Source organism: Diabrotica virgifera, chromosome 10, assembly GCF_917563875.1.
Source record: "Diabrotica virgifera virgifera chromosome 10, PGI_DIABVI_V3a".
NCBI classification, from domain to species: domain Eukaryota; kingdom Metazoa; phylum Arthropoda; class Insecta; order Coleoptera; family Chrysomelidae; genus Diabrotica; species Diabrotica virgifera.
The window spans coordinates 148,868,495-148,891,215 of NC_065452.1; the positions used below are offsets into that span (position 1 = coordinate 148,868,495).

The 22,721-nt window shown below is 32.9% G+C and overlaps 1 protein-coding gene across 1 annotated transcript in view; it reads right to left on the reverse strand.

Moving 5' to 3' along the window:
* LOC114331294 (chromodomain-helicase-DNA-binding protein 1) overlaps positions 1–22,721 on the reverse strand; it is a 105,526-nt gene that overhangs the window by 22,534 nt on the left and 60,271 nt on the right. The window contains exons 6-13 of the mRNA XM_050663241.1: positions 20,875–21,116; positions 14,010–14,123; positions 13,777–13,941; positions 8,645–8,787; positions 7,627–7,764; positions 6,618–7,361; positions 3,748–3,973; positions 2,610–3,065 (exon numbers count right to left, since the gene is read on the reverse strand). Of these exons, the coding sequence (XP_050519198.1) occupies positions 2,610–3,065; positions 3,748–3,973; positions 6,618–7,361; positions 7,627–7,764; positions 8,645–8,787; positions 13,777–13,941; positions 14,010–14,123; positions 20,875–21,116 (2,228 nt within the window). The remainder of the gene's footprint in view (positions 1–2,609; positions 3,066–3,747; positions 3,974–6,617; positions 7,362–7,626; positions 7,765–8,644; positions 8,788–13,776; positions 13,942–14,009; positions 14,124–20,874; positions 21,117–22,721) is intronic.

The following is a 22,721-nucleotide window of genomic DNA, read 5'->3' on the forward strand; positions in this document are numbered from 1 at the left end:
TGTTGCTTAGATATTATAAATTGTTTATCCCAAGAGGTCAAATGTCGAAGGCTATAACTTTTTGAAAAAAAAATCGTAGAGAGTTGGTGAAACATCTAATCTCCTTCTAAAGAGTTATATTTTCATATTCTGATGTAAATAAATGCGTAAAACATTTTTAAACCTCTAAGTTTTGGGTTTGAAAATAAGGGGGCAAATTTCGTGATAAACATTTAGAGCTGAAGCGGCCCTGTACATCCTGTGAGTTTTTAACTTAGATTATTGTTGCTGAAGATAAACAGAAGATTTATAAAAAAAATAAAAAATTTCTACGACCAACTGAAGCCGAGATAATTTTTGGGTTTGAAAATAAGGGGGCAAATTTCATTATAAACATTTAGAGCTGAAGCGGCCCTGTACATCCTATGAGTTTCTAACTTACAGATTATTGTTGCTGAAGACAAAACGAAGATTTATAAAAAAATAAAAATTTTCTACAACCAACTGAAGCCGAGATAATTGTTTTTTTTTTCTTAAGTCGTAGTGCCTTTATTTATAACAATTAAGAAATTATTTTACAGTCCTTGACTAAAGAAAGACTTATATTATCGTAAAATAAAAATTATTATAAAATATAATTACATTTAATTATTAAAAATTATTTTTAAAATCGGTGCTTTTGCGAGCGACCAAATTTTGCAAATCGCCCGGCTCGCTTCAAATCCGCGCCGTCGGAAAATTTTTACGTAACTTGTATTAAATTATGACAGAAAACAATTTAATAATATTACCATTATAATATACAGTCTATTTATCACTGTATTTGTTTTTCTTGATAAACTTTTATATGTGAAATTTCATTTCTGAAGAAATAATATTATAAAAATGATACATATATATGAAATATATAACTATATTTTTAATTTTTTCATTGTTATATAAATATAATAATAATAATGTTACTTCTTACTATAATATACAATATAAAACTTTTTCTTCTTGTAGTGACTATTCTTTTTGGATTTCACATATAAAAGTTTATCAAGAAAAACAAATACAGTGGTAAATAGACTGTATATTATAATGGTAATATTATTAAATTGTTTTCTGTCAAAATTTAATACAAGTTACGTAAAAATTTTCCGAGCGCGCGGATTTGAAGCCAGCCGGGTGATTTGCAAAATGCGGCCGCTCGCAAAAGCACCGATTGTAAAAATAATTTTTGATAATTAAATGTAATTATATTTTATAATAATTTTTATTTTAAGATAATATAAGTCCTTCTTTAGTCAATGACTGTAAAATAATTTCTTAATTGTTATAAATAAAGGCACTACGATTTAAGAAAAAAAAAACAATTATCTCGGCTTCAGTTGGTTATAGAAAATTTTAATTTTTTATAAATCTTCGTTTCGTCTTCAGCAACAATAATCTGTAAGTTAGAAACTCATAGGATATACAGGGCCGCTTCAGCTCTAAATGTTTATAACTAAATTTGCCCCCTTACTTTCAAACCCAAAAATTATCTCGGCTTCAGTTGGTCGTAGAAATTTTTTATTTTTTTATAAATCTTCATTTCATCTTCAGCAACAATAATCTGTAAGTTAAAAACTCATAGGATGTACAGGGCCGCTTCAGCTCTAAATGTTTATAACGAAATTTGCCCCCTTATTTTCAGACCCAAAAATTAGAGGTTTAAAAATGTTTTACGCATTTATTTACATCAGAATATGAAAATATAACTCTTTAGAAGGAGATTGGATGTTTCACCAACTCTCTACGATTTTTTTTTTCAAAAAGTTATAGCCTTCGACATTTGACCTCTTGGGATAAACAATTTATAATATCTAAGCAGCAAATTCGTTAATCTGGCTTTACAATTTTTGTTTATGTTTGGAATTGACAGATCTTCATTTTAAAGCTTTAAAAAATAAAACAAATTATTTGTACAATAAATAATGCAATTGTAATAAACGGCCATTTTGGACCTTTCGCAGGCCGTTTTGCAATAACCAATTAACGAAATTAAACTTACCATAGCTCAAATTGTAGGTTTTTTAATTTACTACAACTTTCTATTAAAAAGTTTTTCTCTAAAATCAATATCCTAAGCTACAAAATTAAAAATCATTAAAAATTGCAAATTTAACAAATGAAAATCGCAATAAAAAAAAGCGCACAATATTTTTGGTTACATTTTAGTAGAAGTTATTCCTGGCATCGTCCTTTACAACACCTAATAGGTTTCAAAAATTCCTGAATTATATCACGTTTTTCACCCACAGCCTGGGGTAAAGAGATAAACATCTAATACCGGTCATTAGGCAAGGAAAAATCCAGGGGAAAAGATCCATAGAAAGGACACATGGCTGAAGAACCTTAGGGAATCGTTTGGTAAAACTTCGATATCTTTTGATCGGAGTGTCCTATCGACAAAAATCAAAATGCGTTTTTGAGAAGGTGAAGAGTACAGTTTCGTATGCATTTTTGCATTTTGTCGTAAATGAATTTACTTTCTATAAAGCTGTTTAATAAATAAACGGTGCGCGAATTTTGTCAATTATTTATGATTCTCGTGAGATGAGTAAAATTCATTTAGTGATATATTAGTAAAATATAAATCAACCTACCTCAGCATCAGTGAAGTTCTTGAACTTTTCTCTGGGGTTTGCTGGTGGCCTTCCTCGTTTTTTAGGTTTTTCCTCGTCAGTGTCATCATCGCCACTGGAACCTCCCGATTCATCTCCATCTTTCTTCGTTTTCTTCCTACCTTTGCCTTCTTCCCCGTCACTTTCAGATTGATTAATCTGTTGAAGAGTTTTTCGACTTCGCGGAGGAAGATAAAGATCTTCCATTTCCTTGTTCTTTTCCTCTTCCTCTGCCTTGATACGAAGTTTTTCTGGAATAATTTCATCCCAGTCTTTACTTTCATCGTCGTTAACAACATTGTTGACTGGTGAGGGCTCGGCATCTTCGTCAAAAGCGGCGAAACTTGCTACTTTAAATGCCGAAAGTAGTTCATCTCCAACCAATGAAGGAGCTTCATCTCTGGTCTCAGCTCGTCGAAGAATTTCGTCAATATCACACTATAATAAAAAAAATATTTACTACCAAATTATTACATATACAATATGTCCCCGAAAATAGTGCGTTCCTTTAAGGTATGGATATAATACACAATTTAGAACAAAAAAGTCCTATAACATTTTTTTCTAAGTTAACCGTTTCCAAGAAAAAAATTACATTGTTATCCATATAAGTGAATTTTTATTTTCATAAATTTGAATGACATGACAACGTAGCCTAGAAGAACTTGCTGTGACTGTGGAAATTTAACCTAGTAACCCCTTGTTTATTTACTTTGAGGTGTGATTTTTGGGGTTGTTGACATCGTAGGTACCTACCTGCAAAATAATGGATATGGGTTTGGTTGATATTTACATAATTTAACCTACCAGATGCAACTGAAATACAAACCTACTTCTTTAATCTTTATTGAGTTGCACGTTGTTGCCAGACTTCAATTTGCAGACCAAAATGTATTTTCGTTTTTTTGGTCAAACGGATCAATTTAGAAAAAAATGTTATAAGACTTTTTTATTCTACATTGTGCCTTCTACCTTTACCTTTAAGGAACGCACTATTTTCGGGGACACCCTGTATAAATATATAGGTACTAAGATTTCCACAGTTCTCACTGTATTCCTTCACTCGTATGGAGAGGCCACGAGGTAGTCCTTTTTAAAAACTAAAATAAAAAAAACTTACGTTTGGTTCCTCATCGTCATCTTCATCTTTAAATAATTCCTCAGCTCCAAATTTCAAAATCGCCGTCAGATCTTCTTTGTTAAACGGATTATTATTAGAAGACCCCTTTTTGTCCAAAACGGTTCTTCCCGTCGTGTCCATTCTCTGAATTACAAGATGATCCAGTACCATTTTTTGTTTTGCCCTTTCTACAATTTCTTCCTCTACAGATCTAGCAGTAACTAACCTAAAGTAAAAGATACGTATTTTAGTTTCTCATAAAGTTTACTTACAAAAAGCATATATGACAGTCTTCCCTCGGCAAACTATGGTCACAGAATAACTAACCATACAGAAGCGAAACTCAGGCCCAAAATGGTAACATAATTTTCATGCTCATGTGTCAACGTAACTGGTATAACCTCACTTTTAGACTGACAGTGACAGTTGTTTTTAGTTAAATTTTATATTGATATATGTTTTATTTTATAGTTTATTTATATTTTATAGTTAAATTTTATATTTCAAAATTAATTAATAACTACTTGTCAAAAATATCACATCATTTGAATTGGTCTATTCCTTAGAACATCAAGTTCCGTTCTGTAACTAGGGCCCAAGGTCAAATATTTCGGTTCCCACACAATCAATGGAAACGACAGTCAGTTTCGCTTCTGTATGGTTAGTTATTCTGTGCTATGGTCAACCCTACAGCAAACCATCATGATCTTATCAAAGCAATCCAAAGTCTGTATAATGGAACAATTGCAAAAATTAAAACTTGATCAAAGATGTCTGAGAGATTTAAGGTCACGAAAGGACTGAAGCAGGGTTGCTGTATATCGCCTACCCTTTTCAAAATTTATCTGGAACAAGCACTCAAGCTGTGGAAAAGAAAATGTAATGGCATGGGAATCCCTCTCAATGACGAGACCACATTATATTTCGTTGATGGATGCGTGGGACTAGCAATCTCATCATCATACTAGTGATGTTGATAAAGTAACTATTCGTTACAAAGTACTCGTTACTTACGAATACCTAAAGTAACGATTACTATACAGAGAGGCAAATCGTTACTTTGATTACTTCGTACCAATCGTATCAGAGCGAGTACCTATTTGAGTATTGTATCTACAATCGGTTGATATCGGAATCGGACCGGTATTCCACGAGTGTTCGGTATCAGTACAGTTAACTAAAATTTTATCTATGAAGAGCGAAGGCTATGAAGAGTTTTACAGGATTACAGGGCGCTGAGAAGTAGCTGAAACAACAGAGGTAGGTAAATCATAAAAATACGATTTGTCGAGGTAGATAATTCACAGAGGTTTGTTCCTTTGAAAATAAACATGCAACACATTAGATTTTAATAATAAATACACACTATTCTTACCAGGCCTAGAAAAAAAATACCTAGCTTAGATTGACCGGAAAAAATGTAGAAATGATAATATTTCTAGACTATGATCATCAACTTTAATTTTACATGTAGGTATGGCATTGTTTTTATTAGACCACGGCATTTAACACTAATAACACAGGAATAAATCTATTTTTAAATATTATACTAGGTACCTAGAGACTTGCAATTTTTTGCATTGTATGTATTTAGGATTAGACTGACGTCTGGAAAAAAGTCTACAGGAGAAAAATGGGTGGAAATGCCTAATTAATAATTGCAGGGAAAGGAACGAAAACGTCAGCAACGTGCTAAGTCAGGAACCAAGAAAAAAATTGAAAAAAGAAAACTGAATAGGTTTGGACATATAACTAGGATGAACGAGAACGGACTAGTAAAGAAGGTGACAGATGCCAAAAGACATGGGAAAAGAAGAAGGGACAGACCTAGAAAGCGGTGGATGGAACAAATCGAGGAAATCGGGACAAAGAGAGGTAAAACAGTGCAACAGATGAAGGAAATGGCAGGAGACCGAAAGGCGTGGAAGAAATGGGTAAAAGATGGATAGGTGATAACGAAGTCCGACGCTCTTATAGGGCATAAGGACAACGAGAAGAAGAAGAATTATCCCAATATCTCTTTTCTTGTAAGAGCTGTACCATTTTTTGTAAATAAAAACACTGATGGACTCATAAAATAGAGGTTGGACTGATAAGATTGGAATGGCCCGCATGCAGCCCAGATCTCAATCCTATTGAGAATTTATGGAATTACTTAAAAGGTCATCGTATTTTTGTAAATAAAAACACTGATGGACTCATAAAATAGAGGTTGGACTGATAAGAGTGGAATGGCCCGCATGCAGCCCAGATCTCAATCCTATTGAGAATTTATGGAATTACTTAAAAGGTCATCCCAGGCATCCAGAAAATTTGGTACAGCTATGGGCTTGGTAGAGGAATATCGGGCTATTCCCCAGGCTAGGATAACACATATTTATTCGATGCCAAACAGATTGCGAGCAGTCGTTGCTGCCAGAGGTGGACATACCTACCAACTATTGAATTGTTTTGTTTTTTTTTTGTTAAAAGAACCTTCAAAGCAGTGTTTTTATTTACAGATCTTACAAGAAAAGAGATATTCGGATAATTCAAAAACGAAAACCTTAGTGATATCTCCAGGATAATACAAAATGAGTATGAATCAAAATCAGCCCTCCAATTTTTCCACAGAATTTTTAAAGTTGGAGAAAATACAACGCTTCCATTCGCCCCCGTATAATGCCATCTAAGCAAAAAAATGTTGTTACCGGAATAGTAAACAATACAAATACATGTACCTACAAAAATCTTGAAAATCGGAGTACAAATAAGAAAGTTATAGATTGTCAAACTTAATCAAAATTTTTGGGTGGCGGAATTTTGTGCCGGTGAGTGTATAATAATTGTTCAAATTTGAAAAAAGAATGAGGAATGCATTTTACGCTTACCTATAAATGTTGACTTGGTTCTTTTGACCGATCCTATGAGCTCTTGCCTGCGCTTGAAGATCGTTTTGAGGATTCCAGTCCGAATCAAAAATTATCACAGTATCAGCAGTAGCTAAATTAATGCCCAAGCCCCCTGCGCGAGTTGAAAGAAGGAAGCAAAAATCTTGAGACCCTTCAGCATTGAAATGATCTAAGGCTTGACGTCGCAGCTCTCCCTTGATGCCACCATCTAGCCTCTGAAACGGGAAATGTCGAAGCTGCAAATATTCGGCAAGAATGTCCAACATCCGGACCATCTGCGAGAAGATTAGTACTCTATGGCCAGTATTGCGCAAACGGATAAGCAATTTATCCAGAAGCACTAATTTTCCCGAACCTCTGAGAAGTTGCTGCAGAACGTCGTGTTGATTGTATTGTGTTTCAATATCTGGGGGCTTGATCAAAGACGAATGGTTACAACATTTCTTCAGTTCTATCACAATATTTAAGAAGGTTGTTGTGGATCCTTTGACTCCTCTTCTCAAGGCATTATAATTTTTTGTTAATATCCACTTATAGTATTGTTTCTGGATAGACGTCATCTCTACCCTAAGAATTTGTTCTACTTTAGCGGGGAGAGATTTTTCTACATCTTTCTTTACCCGTCTTAAAATAAACGGTTCAAGTTGTTTGTGGAGTTTGGTATAGTTTGTGGAGTTTGTGGTGTTTTCGTGTTCTCTTTTGAATTCGTCCCATGTTTCAAACCTACAATTCAAAAATGCCAATAAAGTTAAATTCGATAAATTTCAGTCTCTTGTATAGTACTACCAACTTTCTAAGATCCTATTGAGCGGGGTGCTATTGTTTCGAGGTGTGAAATTCCATAAACAAGCGATCTACCAGTTTTATGAAATGATCCCTTGCTTATATAATTTCACACCTCAAACAATAGCATCACGGTGAACTGAATATTAATGAGTCTCTTAGATAGATGGTAATACTGTAACAATATCCAAATAAAAGCACTTACTTAGCGGGCATGATAAAATGTAGCAGCGCCCAAAGTTCTTTTAAACTATTTTGTAAAGGAGTACCAGTAATAAGAAGCCTGTGGTTAGTGTCAAATTCCATTAAAGCTTTGTACAACAAAGAATCATCGTTTTTCAACCTGTAAAATATTAAAAATAAATATATTGTTTTTAAAAAAAAGCTTTTCAGGTCATAATAATGAAAAAATCTCCAATGTAATAAAAGTTATACTGAAACGATGGCATCCCCTTATTTAAATTTTCCGGAAGCAAAAAGAGCATCAGTTGTAACCTAAGGTTGCAAAAAAAACAAATTTGATGACAGAAAACCAAGTTAAGGGAGACAGTAATAGCAATAGTCACCAAAATAACAAACGATGAAGTGGTTAAACACTTCAAAAAATCAGGAAAGCAAAACAGTTGGATCAGATGATATTTGTGGATAGTATGTAGTGATTGTAGTGGCAGGAACAAGTTTGCTTACAGGTTTATTTAATATAAATATGGAATTGGGACATGTCAGACGAATGGAGAAGCGTATATTAGTACCTGTTTCCAAAAACAAGGTAGATATACAACAATGTTCAAACTACACGGTCACAAAACTACGTACAATCCGACAAACGATAGCTAGCTGGCTGGTGACCTTGAGCGAAAATACACAACGATAAATACACTTGTCGGATTGAACTTAGTCACACCATAAAAATATGGGTGAGAATAGATGGAAACATGAAGAAATTGAAATATCTGATAATCAGTTTGACTTTATGGAAGGCAGATAACAACAGATGCAATTTTCATTATTTATGAAGCAATTCATGAAAAAATGCAGGAATAAAGAAACAAACGTTCACACGTATTCATTGCTCTTAAGATAATGTAGAGCAAGTTTCAATTTGTGTAAAAAGTAAATTTTTGGCATCAAATTGTTGTTTTGGACGCGCCATATGTGTAAAATATACTATATTTCAATGGGTTTATCAAAATCAAAATCGTGTTATAATATGATATATTTACCTGTGAGCTTCATCTACTAGTAACACAGCCCAGCTGAGACTTCCTAAAAATGCTTTATCCTTCAAAACAATTTCATACGTTGTGAGAATTGCATTGAACTTTAGCCTTTTTGACCCTTCAAAGCACCATTCATATTGGCGAATCTACGACAAATATACCATATATTAAATATTATAATAAAACCATTATCCTCGAAATTCAATAGGATTGTCAGAATATCGTTTCAAAATCTTCGAATATTCTCAATTAATTTCTATATTTTATGACGCAATAATTGATAAGTATGCAATTTATTTAATTTGAAATAAGTAAACTTACGTGCATAGAAATCGGCCCACTTAAAAATTTGGTCATTTTTGATGACTCGTATTTCCTAAACCTGTTGGCCGATTTAAGTGATTTCTTGAACATGTTATAGCCTGGTTCTTTAACAATACCACTGTAATAATATTGTTACTAAACAGATAAATTTTCATTGTAGACCGGGTGTACCAATCAAACTGTGTTTTTTTTTCTCAAAGTTCGCATCACCCTGTGGAATATTCTAGCATATATAGAACACTGAAATTAAAACCAAACTATAGCCTCAGGTTTTCTTAACATTCTGTTTTTTTATTCATTCGTTTATGTTGGATAATAAAAAAGTTAGGTACTTTAACAACTAGACATGTTCTTCATCAATAGGCGGTGTTTCTAAATAAGTGCGACAAACTTTAAGGGGTAATTCTGCATGAAAAAAATAATGACAGTTGGTTTGATAAACGTTTGTCCGCAAATGTTTCGTTTCCGAGATAGGGGATGTTGAATTTTTTCTTACAAACTGACGATTTATTTATTGCTTTAAAACCAGTTGAGATATGCAAATGAAATTTGATAGGTTTTAAGAGATATTTATTGCGGATTTTTTGGCATAAAATTAAGAATTCAATATTCACCATTGGCGCGCATACGGGTAATATGACCGATCATATTACCCGCATGTACGCCAATGGTGAATATTAAATTCTTAATTTTATGTCAAAAAATCCGCAATAACTATCTCTTAAAACCTACCAAATTTCATTTGCATATCTCAACTACTTTTTGCAATAAATGCAAGCATTTGCGTGCATACGTTTATAAAGCAAACTGTCATTATTTTATCATGCAGAATTACCCCTTGAAGTTTGCCGTACTTATTTAAAAACACCCTGTATTGACGAAAAACAGGGGTAGTTGTTAAAGTACTTAACCTTTTTATTATCCAACATAAACGAATGAATCAAAAAACAGAATGTTAAAAAAACCTGAGGCTATAGTTGGGTTTTAATTTCAGTATTTAATAAGTGCTAGAATATTCCACAGGGTGATATGAACTTTGAGAAAAAACAGTTTGATTGGTACACCCGGTATTATACAATGAAAATTTAACTGGTTGGCAACAATATTATTACAGTGGTATTGCTAAAGAATCAGGCTATAACATGTTCAAAAAATGACTTAAATCGGCCAACAGGTTTAGAAAATATGAGACATCAAAAATTACCAAATTTTTAAGTGGGCCGATTTCTATGCACGTAAGTTTAGTATCCCTTTGAAGTGAGGGTTCTTGCGCGACTCTGCCAAGGGTGAGTGGTGGTAGAATAAGTTTTGAGCCCGCCAGGTTTTGACGTTGGAACTTAAAATTTGAGCGCGCTGAAAAATGTGTAGTATCTCCGGTTCCGAAAAATATTCTGCGTCATAAATCATAGGTATTCATTTAAAAAATCTACGAAAATTTCAACTATTAATATTTATAAACAAAAGAGACAACTTTAACTTGCTTCTATGTAAATGGTTCTTTTTTTGAGAAATGTGAGTTTTCAACCAGTTTTTCGGTCCGCCTGATTAGCAGAATGTACCATAAACAATTAAAAAGTTATTCTATTTGTTTATTAGCAAAACCATCACTTTTTGAAGTTATAATTCTTTAGGCGCGTTGGGAGTAGATTTATATGTGCGCCAATTCATCAAAAGTCTTGCTCCTGGGCTAATATGTGTGTAGCGGAACACACCTCATGAGAGGAATTGTCGACTTCAGCTGTCACTTGTCTGGAGGCCGGCAACTGGTATTTAGATAATGGATTATAATGGTAAATTAATAAATAATTAATAAAGTACAATAATGTTGGTTTCATTTAAATAACATTAGAAACCACATTATAACATGGCGCAGTCAGACTAGTCGCTGGCAAATAAGTAATCAGTTATTAAATAAGCGGCAAATTAAGTAATTATGAGTGATGATAGGGGCGTTGCTCCAATGGACATGAGTGGCAATGTTGCTGAAAATTGGAAGATTTGGAGGTCCAGGTTTGAAAACTACCTTATTGCTAGTGAAATGAGCAAGAAAGATGAGGCTATACAATGTGCCCAGGTTCTGCACTACATTGGTGAGGAAGCCTTTCGAATATACACAACATTTGTGTTTGAAGATGAAAAAAAAAATTACAACCTTTATTAGATAAATTTGAGAGTCATTTTTTTGCCAAAAGAAACACCTAGTTGTAGTAGTAATGAGATCAAATATATTGAAATGCCAATTGAGGTTGAACATTCTAGTGAAAACTGTGTAACAGATGATATTATTGAATGTAATAGGCCACAAGCAACAACCTCAAATCGTAAAAATGAAACTCTTCTGGAAAGTGAGAATATTAGTGTAAATTCGGATCCAGAACAGGACAGTGATGAAAGTGAATATGACGAGTGTATTACCATAGTTGTTAATAAAAACAACTCATCTGATTCAGATTCAGACTTGGAGAGAAAAATTATAAAGAAAGTCAATGTTACGACTTCTGGTCGCATGTCAAGTCCTCCTCCAAATTTGAATAGTTTTAAGTAAGTTTAAGTTTTTGTAATGTTATATTTAATGCTTTTAGAAAGGGAGATGTAGTAATATGTGTGTAGCGGAGCATACCTCATGAGAGGAATTGTCGACTTCAGCTGTCTGGAGGCCGGCAACTGGTATTTAGATAACGGATTATAATGGTAAATTAATAAATAATTAATAAAGTACAATAATGTTGGTTTCATTTAAATAACATTAGAAACCACATTATAACATAGGCGCAGCTGAAACGTTATACATGCTTCGATTGGGTATTACAATGACCTGTCAATAATTGTTAAATATGTCGGTTATGGGTAAAGAAATGTTGTGTATATGTATTAGTTTTTATTGTTGTGAGGACAGAGACAAAAGAAAGTTTATATTTGTAGTGACTTTTTAAATAGTTTTTAAAAGCAACAGGTACGTAATTGTAAATGTTTCAGTATTGTAATAAATTGTAGAATGTACCTATTTAGTAAGTAATGCTTTGAATTACATAATTTGATTACCAACAAAATTTCTACCTTCTTCATCTAATATATTGTTTTCTTACTCTATGTTTTGTTGTATTTTAATATTTTAATTCCACAAAAATCAAACTAATTTGATTAAATTCAAAACTGTCAAAAAGTTTAAAACGTTCAGTTGGTCCATATTCCCACATGACAAGTGGTCTAAGTGGCTAAATTCTAAGGTGCTGATTTTAAACCATACAACCCTAATATACGCAGGTTCGATCCCCAATGCAAATTTTTATTTTTATTTATACATTTTATGATTGTAAGTATACTTATTATACAGGGTGTCCCGAAAAGATTGGTCATAAATCATATCACAGATTCTGGGGTCAAAAATAGGTTGATTTAACCTAACTTACCTTAGTACAAATGTGCACATAAAAAAAGTTACAGCCCTTTGAAGTTACAAAATGAAAATAAATTTTTTCCCATATATCGAAAACTGTTAGAGATTTCTTATTAAAAATGGGCATGTGGCATTATTATAGCAAGAATATCTTAAAAAAAATTATAGTGAAATTTGTGCACCCCATAAAAATTTTATGAGGGTTTTGTTCCCTTAAACCCCCCCAAACTTTTATGTACGTTCCAGTTAAATTATTGTGCTACCATTAGTTAAACATACTGTTTTTAAAACTTTTTTGCCTTCTAGTACTTTCTCGAAAAGCCAGTGTTTATCGAGATATTTTGAATATTTGTCGAATCCACCACATATTTGTATATGGTTAAGTACGATTATAGAGACCTGTTAATAATCTAAAAATTTATTTATAATTTACATTTTTAGGTATATTTTGGAAAAAAAAGAAGCTACATCTCGATAAAAGGTGACTTATGAAAAAAAACTAAGAGGCAGAAGTTTTAAAAACACTGTGCTTAACTAATGGTACCACAATAATATTTTAATTGGAACGTACACAAACATTTGGGGGGTTTAAAGGTACAAAACCCCCACAAAATTTTCACGTAAATATATTGAAAAAGAAGCCGCATCTCGATAAAAACTTGCTTATCGAAAAAATACAAGGAGGCAAAAAAGTTTTAAAAATGTTGTATTTAACTAATGGTACCACAATAATGAATTAATTGGAACGCACACAAAAGTTTGGGGGGGGGGGGTTAAGGGAACAAAATCCCCATAAATTTTTATGGGGTGGACAAATTTCACTATAATTTTGTTTTAAGATGTTCCTGCCACAAGAATTATACATGTCCATTTTCAATAAAAAATCTCTAATAGTTTTCGATATATTGAAAAAAATCTATTTTCATTTTGTAACTTCAAAGGGCTGTAACTTTTTTTATGAGCACATTTGTACTAAGGTAAGTTAGGTTCAATCGAACTATTTTTGACCCCAGAATGTGTGATATAATTTATGACCAATCTTTTCGGGACACCCTGTATAATTTTTTATTATACAAATTTTTGCCAACAATTATTGTTCAGAAACCATTCTCTGTGGCATTTTTCAATGTGTTTGTGTGTGTTTTATTCTTTTATTTTTTTAATTTTTGGTATTGTTTTAATAAAAATTTGTGGAAAGTAGTAAGTATTAAAATTACTTTAATGTCTAAATAAAATCTAAATAAACTGTTTAAAGTAATATAATACAAGAAATAAAATAATATAAGAAATCATATAATAGAAGTACAAATTCTTACGTGCGTACAAAGTACACATATTCTTTTTTTTTATATTTTTTTGTTGGGTCTGCATAATTTTGAAAATTAATAGTTTTAAAAAAATGGAGAAATCTTACCGTATCTCTGGACTGAACATCTCCCAAGTATGTGACAAAGTTCAAGTCGGGTGCCCACTGTGTCATTTCCCTCTGCCACGACGTCATTGTAGAAAGGGGCACAACACACAAAAATGGTCCGTGGAGGTGGTGCGTATTGAAGAGATAGTATAGAAAGCAAATTGTCTGAACAAAAAAGTATACCCATTAGAAAATCTAAAACACGCAACTTGTATATAGCTTAATCATTTTACCTGAATCGTTTTACCGAGCCCCATCTCGTCTGCTAATATAACAGAGTTTTCTTTTGACCAGGAATGTATCATCCAGTTGAGACCATGTATTTGGTAATCACGCAGTATCAAAGTCTATAAATAAAAATCATTATAACTTATCAGGTATATTGAACACTAAAAAGAACTAATAGTCTAGGTACCAGCTAGCATATATACATATTATTAACTATAATTTGCATCGAGAGGTTCGCGTGCGTACCTTTACGCTGCGAGCCGATGTTGCGCCCCAGGGCGCGCTATTAAAACATCGATATCTTGGTCAAAAATAAACCTACGAACATTTTTCCAATCTCAAAGTGTTCCTTTTAAGTTCTTCTATCATTACTGTTAGTTCAAGTAAAAATGGTTATTGCTCAAAGTACCCCGCACAAACCTTATGGAAATTAGGTCCCAGTGGATTTCGTTTATACTTTGGGAAAATACTCTTTGAAGCATCCTGATAAAAAGTTCTCATGGACACAACTCAATCGTATGAAGGATTTTCAAGATATAGAGGCAAAAACTTGCCAGATAACCAGTAACTCAGGGAATTTTAATACCCAGTAAATCTTATAATTTTCCGAGTTTGTTCCTCTATCTCTCGAAAATCCTTCATACGATTGAGTTGTGCCAATGAGAACTTTTTATCAGGATGCTTCCCCAAAGTATGAACGAAATCCACTGGGACCTAATTTCCATAAGGTTTGTGCGGGGTACTTTGCTTAAAACCCTTATAAACAAATTAATTTTTTAAAAGAAAATTACAACTTCAAACGGGTATAACTTTAACACAAATAAAGAAAAAGTAATTTAACAAATGTTGGAAAGTACATAAATTCAGCTTTAAAATGAAACTTTGTACAGCTCATTTGAATGCGTAGAAGTCGAGTTACGATCGAAAAGGCGAATACTTACACTTACTAGCAAAAAAATCGGGTCACGCGATGAATACACGTTAGATGTCTCGAATTTCCTAAACCTGTTTTCCGATTTGAGTGATTTTTTAGTATGTTATAGTCTTATTATTTAAGAAAATCGATGTAATAATATTGTTGCTAGACAGGTAAATGTCATTTTATAATGGGTATAACAATCATACTGTTTTTTTCTTAAAGTTCGGAACACCTTGTGGAATATTCTAGCAAATAAAAAATATTGAAATTAAAACTGAATTGTAGCCTTGGGCTTTATTAACATTTTCTTTTTTGATTCATTTGCTTATGTTGGATAATAAAAAAGTTAGGTACGTTAACAACTACCCATGTTTTTCATCAATAAATCCTCATTTTCTGCTTAGTTTAATAACCAAGCCTAAAGTAGGCTATGAGACATTAACAATTTAATGGATGTCAAATTGTTAACAGTCAGAAAGACTCGGGTTTGTTGTGAAAACCAGCAGATTTATTATTTAAAGTTTCAGTTAAGCCCGTTTTTTTTGTCGTTTGGTGGAAATGGAATACGCTACAAGGAATAGGGAACTTGCACTAAAAATTTTTTTTGCATAAAACTGTTAATTTATGTTTTAAAATGTTATATTCAAAATATTACGTCTTAACAATGAATAGTGTACGTACATCTAATCAAAGTTCCGCACCTAAAATTTCCGTTTTAAACAACTTCAAAAGCGAGACCTGGGGTCTGACGTCACAGGTCACATGCCACTCGTATCGTTTGGCCGTTTGGGGTGGGCTATTGTATTTAATGCAGTTTGTCCATAGATAAATAATATAGTTGAAATATCTTGTTTTACTCTGTGGCAAAAATGATTTTTTCTGTGACAGGCAAAATATTAACATTTTATTTCTGTTGACATGTATCAAAAAGTTCTTTTTTATGAAATTACTTTTGTCGTTTCTTGTGTTGAAGAACAAAGAAGAAACAAGTAACTTAAAAATAAACAAAACTTTTAGTAATAAAAGTAAGAGTAACTAAAAAGTATTGGTGCTACTATAGTATGCGGTCTACCGTCGGGTTTCTACTATAGCTTGCGGTCTACCGAGGGATGCGGTGTAAGTATAAGCTGAGATGATAAAGATATTAACTTGTAAAATTACAATAATGATTCTTCTTATTTATGCGTATTATTAACTTTGTAAAGAAGGATTTTGTTGGCTATGTACACGTTCTATCGGTACGTCTGCTAATCACCATAATCTTTTCTCAGAAGGCTTTGAACGCAATAATGAAAGGCTCCAGTAGGTACTAATAAACATTACAATAAAATATAATCTTTATTATAATGCCAATTACACCGTAATCTTTTCCAGGATATACGAAATCCTTCGATTAGAGGTAGGTAGATCAAACCCACGGGGTAAACCGTATACTATAATATAATGGTACCAAACTATTGTTATAAACGGTTTAAACATGCTTATTAATAACTCTTACTGATTTGCCTTGACACCTCGCATTTCTCCAATAGAATAGCTTTCACTACTTTTTATAAAAGTTGCCAAGACGAAGACATCAACGGTAGGTAAGTTAGTCAGATTGACCTTTTGAAAAACCCTTGTCCGTCATATTATGCGTTTTAAACTCTTTACAAAGTAGCACTCAACTTTATCAATTTCAGTTTAAAACTAAGCTGATTGGGGAACTACTTATTACAATATATAAGATGAACATAAATAATACCTAGGAATTTTCCATTAAAGACGATTAAAATGTAATATACCCGTGATACCTACCCTAATCGCGTTGTTTCCGACTAGCTAGCCCGATTGACCGTGGCCCGTGACGTCGAACCAATAGAAGGACGTTCAAGAGCCTCCTAAGATATTCGAATTTTATAGCATTTTCAAAGCGTCATAATTAGCGTATGGGTTAAAAATATGTTTTTTCGCATGCAAGCGTTTTAAGATCATGTTACCTTATGTTTTTTAATATCATTTTAATATTTAAAAATTTATGCAAGTTCCCTATTTGACCCGCGATGAGTGTGTTCAAGCAGTGATCTTACATAGCGAAGGACTTAACTACGATTATATCGGCTCCTTATATTGTTTTTTTGCTAATGCACGATAATGCAAAACCTCACGTTCACGAACTGTAACCGAATATTTACAACAGGTCAGTGGCGTAGCGTAGTGGGGGCGGCCCTTTTTAGGGGGCGGCAAAATTTAACAATAAATAATAAAAATATTTTGTAAATATTTGAACCATTTTATATTTTTATCGCAACTACAAATTCGGACCGATTGAAAGGAGCACGTAATTTTTCATTATTTATTTTATGACGAATTAGGGGAATTCCTTTTCTTTGAATGATATTTTGTAGCGACTGGCAACAACGTCTATAGGTACTGATTTTTGGGATTTCCCCGTTTATGACCAACAATCAGCACAACTTTTTTCGGCACTTTAGAACGCTGCTATTCTTTTTTTTTTCTCATGGACACATCGTTGGGAAGTTCTGATAGCAACTACAGGCAAAAGAAGAATTCAAGACACGCGGTGGAGTGCCAGAGGCGATGCCGTAAATGTGACATGGCATCATTACAAAAACATTCTAGTCACTTTGGAAAAACTGACAGAGGCAGGTGAAAGCTTAAACACTAGGACATATGCAGGTGCTTTACTAGTTTCGATGCAGTCATTTTCCTTTCTTTGTTTTTTGGGCCTGTGGCAACCGGTGCTACGTGAAGTGAATGATGCACAAAAATATTTACAAACAAGGGGACTTGACATAAGATTGTGCGCTCAGAAAGTAAGTGCTTTGCAGATGATATTGACAGATAAAAGAAAGGAATGGACAAATGGCGCTGTAGGTTATGCAAAAATATGTGTGAAGAACTTGGAATTTCCATAAAACTTCGGAGGCGCATAACAAGAAAGCATATTTTTGATGAAGAAACTAGAGGCGCTAAATTGTCTCGTTAAAATGAGTTGGGACGAAAGCTGTTTTCTTCGTTAGATAGAGTTATTGTAGAAATTCGTGAGCGTTTTCAATAGCAACAGAATTTAACGGATAAGTTTGTTTATCTAACGGCGGCTATATTATTAGATCCAGGCAACACTGAATGTAGAAATGTAGACTACGCATCTGACGAAATTAACGAGCAGGGTTTCAAGTTATAAAAACTTCGACTGCGGACTTTCGTTGCTGCTACAGGCAACGAAATTGATGAATGCAGACTCACTTGAATTATTTAAATTTATTGTTAAATCCAAGCTGGACGATACTCTGCCCAATATTTTAATAATATTCCGAATATTTTTCACAGTTGCTATAAGCAATGCCAGCTGTGAGAGGGGTTTTCAAAATTGAAATTGATTAAAAATTATTTAAGATCGACAATGAGTACTAACTAATTTGGCTATTTTGTCTATTTAGCAAGAGGTGTGTGATGCGATAGACATTGACGGTGCAAGACTTGACTTGACCTTTGCTCTTAAAAAAAAGGAGACGTATAAATTTTTAATTGAAGACGGAAGTTTTGTTTTTAATTCTAACAAATACTAATATTACTTCTCAATAAAGATAAAAATATAACATTATAGTATCGTTCTAGTTTTAATTAAAAATTGATTTTATTTAATTGTGTCGATCGTCAAGGTGTACTTAATCTTAAGTGATAAGTACCTAAGTTATACCAATCTATCTAATTGGTTAAAGTAAAGAATTTTTGTATTAATAAACGTGATTGTAAAACCTAGATAGACTTTTTAATTTAAAATCCAACCTGTATAATGCAAAATAATGATGACTGTTCTCGCCAAAAAGTTCTCTATAATTAATGTATGTAATGTATAGTATACAATAAATTAAAATACCTAAATAAGAGGGCGGCATAATTGTCTTCCGCCCCGGGCGGCCGACACTCACGCTACGCCACTGCAACAGGTACATCTTTGAGCTTTGAATTGGCCATCGCATAGTCCAGATCTTAACCCCATCAAACATTTGTGTGACATAATTGGCAGAAGACTACGACAGCGATTGCCACGTCCTAGAACCTTACAAGAGGTAGAAACAGTAGCTCTCGAGATTTGGAATGATATTGATCAAAACCAAATAGCATACCTCATTTGTAATATAAAATAGGTACATAGGTATCTCTTTTATTATCGAACATAAGCGAATGAATTAAAAAAAATGTTAAGAAAGCCTAAGACTACAATTGAATTTTAATTTAAATATTTTATATATCAGGGGTGGCCAAACTGTGGCTCGCGAGTCACATGTGGCTCTTTGAAGGATTATTTGTGGCTCTCAATAAATGTACAATGACTAAGTGTGGACTTTGACAAGGAGACCCCTTATCACCGTTGCTAGTCAATTTGTCCTTAGAATATGTAACAAGTAAAATATCATCTGATTTGACAAAGGGATTTGCGAATCGCTGATTAAAACTATTGTTTGCGTTTGCTGATGATCTAGGTGCAGTCGCTCATTCTACAAGAGACGCGAGAGAGGTGTTTTCACAGGAAGATACAGGTAGTCCGGGCCTTCGAATAAATGAAGAGAAGACGAAATACATGCTAGTAACCAAAAATCCAAGACCAAAAGTTAGGCAGAACATAACTATCAATGACCACAACTTCGAAGAAGTAAAAGAGTTTAAATATCTACGGGCGATAATCGCAGATGACAACCGCATATAAAAAGAGGTCTCCGTAAGGATAGCTGCGGGGAAAAGAGCATTATACTCCCTATCATCATTATTAAGATTTAAGTTACTAACAAGAAAATCTAAATTAAGACTGTACAAGCCAATTATTCGCCCCATGGTTACACATATGGAAGTGAAATATGGTTTCAACATCAGCGGGAAATAAATATGCTACTGGTTTTTAAAAGGAAAGTTCTCAGAATCATATTGAAAAGCCCCCAAAGAGATGAATTGGCAGGAGAGTGGAGAAGGCGCCGCAAAGCTGAATTGGTGACTGTGGATGGTACTGAAAACATTTTTAGACATATAAAAGCTAAGATAAGATGGGCAGGTTGTGTGGTAAGATTAGAGGAAGATAAAGTGACAACGTTTAGCAATGACAGCAAAGTGATAAAGACAACGTTTTTTGAGAGACGGTAGAAGATCAGTAGGCCGTCCTAGAAAAAAATGGAAGGATGATGAAGAATCGAAATATTCTGAAATAGTAAAGGCTGCTTGTAGAATTATTTACATATTTGAAATGACATGTGAACCATTTTATTTACTTTAAAATTCGTGAAATCCAAAAACTGAGAAAAATTGAATACTTTTCTTACACTTTTTAAATAATTGTTTAATTGCGGCTCGCGAGAAATTTCAAATTTTGAAAAATGGCTCGGGCTATCATGGAGCTTGGCCACCCCTGTTATATATGCTAGAATGGGGCCGTTAAAGTATTACGTAACGCAGGCGAGGGGGGGTCAAAAATCTTCAAAAATTGAGTTACGCAATAGTTAAACGCCCATTAGAGTGCGTTACGTAGGGGAGAGGGAGGGGTCAAAAATCTTCAAAAATCGCGTTATGTAATACTTGAACGGTCCCAATATTCCATAGAGTGTTCCGAACTTTAAAGAAACAACACAGTATGATTGTTACACCCGGTATAAAATGACATTTATCTGTCTAGCAACAATATTGTTACATCGACTTTCTTAAATAATAAGGCTATAACATACTAAAAAATCACTAAAATGGGACAAGGGACACTCAATGGAACGTCGGTCATTCATCGAATGACCCAATTTTTTTGCTCGCAAGTGTATTATGCAACCATATTGCACCAATTTTACATCAGAATTGTAAAGGCCATTGTGATCTAGGCTGGTTCCTAGAGTATAAATATTAGATACATTGAATAATAAAATACCTAACAAATATTTAAAACTGTAAATGATAGTTGTATTCGTTACCTGTTCTTTGCCCATCATATATTCAGGCTGGGTCTTGACTTCGTGGAATTTGGGTCTATGTTTGAGTACTTTACAGTGTCTCGTTGGGGTCATACTTGATTGCTCCCTAGCTTCGAATTCATTTATTTGGTCAGGCCATTTTCGTTGAATTAGAACTGAATCTTCCCAAGTCGATTCAGCATATGGAAGACTTTGCCATTTAATATAATAATCTTTACCCCCATCAGGCTTATTGTACTTTGCTGAAATATTTTCAAATATAAATTATGAAAAATAAGAGACTTTCAAACAAGTTTTCTGTTCAAATGAATTATATGAGGACATATTAAACATAAAAGGGACTAGTTGAAAGACTGATAAATTTGTGGAGACTTGAATGAATCAAGGAAGTGAAAAAATAGTAACTGTAAAAAGCAGCTAAGCGCTTATGGTCAATACCAGATAAAAAAGTACCTCTACTTGACGTCATGTGCATCAGCATTTATATACTACTCCAGGGTAATAAGCTAGAAACAGACCATGTTCGGGACACTCAAAGATCCAGGTAGCTGAATACTTTTTTAGTTATTGTAGACCTATAGGAAGAAAACCTACCTGTTTCCTGCACAGAGTTCGCGTCCGTTTTTTAATTATTAATAATTTAGTGCAAAAATCGCGTTTTTTCGATTTTTTACACCCCATTCAAAAGCTAAATAGTTGACATAAAATTACAAAATTTAATTTTTAGAACATTAAAAAACCTTCAAAATGCCGATTTTTGAAAGTTAAAAAGTTAATTTGTTGCTACGCAAACTGCAAAATAAGTGAAAATCGTTATTTGTTAATAGCTTTTACTAAAACTACTTTAGAGCTTTAGTATTTCACCTTAAGTTGGTTATTGGGGTACTTAACAAACCCTCAGAATTTTAGACCGATTAATTAATTAGTTTAAGAGTTATTCTAATTGTTTATCCCAGACACCTTTATTTTACAATAACATAAGACAGAAAATAATAAAGATAATATTATATAATAAAGATAATAAAGGAAAATTCTGCGTATGCCAAATAAAAGTAGAAAACTGTTACTATCAAAATGTACTAAAAAACGATAAAAAATGATCTAATATAGTCAAATATCCTTATGAAAAATTTGTGAAATTTTGTAGTTTAACATTTAGAATAACTTTAAAAATATTGTCCGTAGAAAAAATCATTTTCCATATTAGAAAAGCTGGTATTTTACTCGAATTTTTAAAAATGTAGTTCAATTGGTGACTAGTCGTGGTAAGTGAAGGGGGAGCTGGGAGCCGACAAATGCACGAGTTCAAAAACTAAAAAAGGCAACTTAAAACTACTATCATTTTCCATATCTTGGGATCTATTTAATATATTTTGATCGTTCTTTTTTTAATTTCTATGTAATTTTTCTGTACATTACAAATATGCAATTTGTCTAGACACTTATTAATAATTAATAAACGGTCTAACTTGTTTAAACAATTTTTGAAAAAATCATTTTTTCCCAAAAATCCATGATTTTAATCATACTATCCCTATTAATCATAGAAAAAGTTAAGGTATACTTTAATAAATAAATTATCTTCAATAAATAATTATCTAATAAAAAGCATTTATTTATTAAAGTGTACTTTAACTTTTTCTATGATCATTAATGATACTATGATTAAAAAAATAGATTTTTGTAAAAAAAATATTTTTTCAAGAATTGTTTAAACAAATTAGACTGTTTATTAATTAATAAATTTATAAACAGATTGCATATTTGTAACGTACGTAGAAATTACCTACAAATTAAAAAAAGAAAGATCAAAATCCATTGAGTTGACCCGGAGATATAGAAAATTA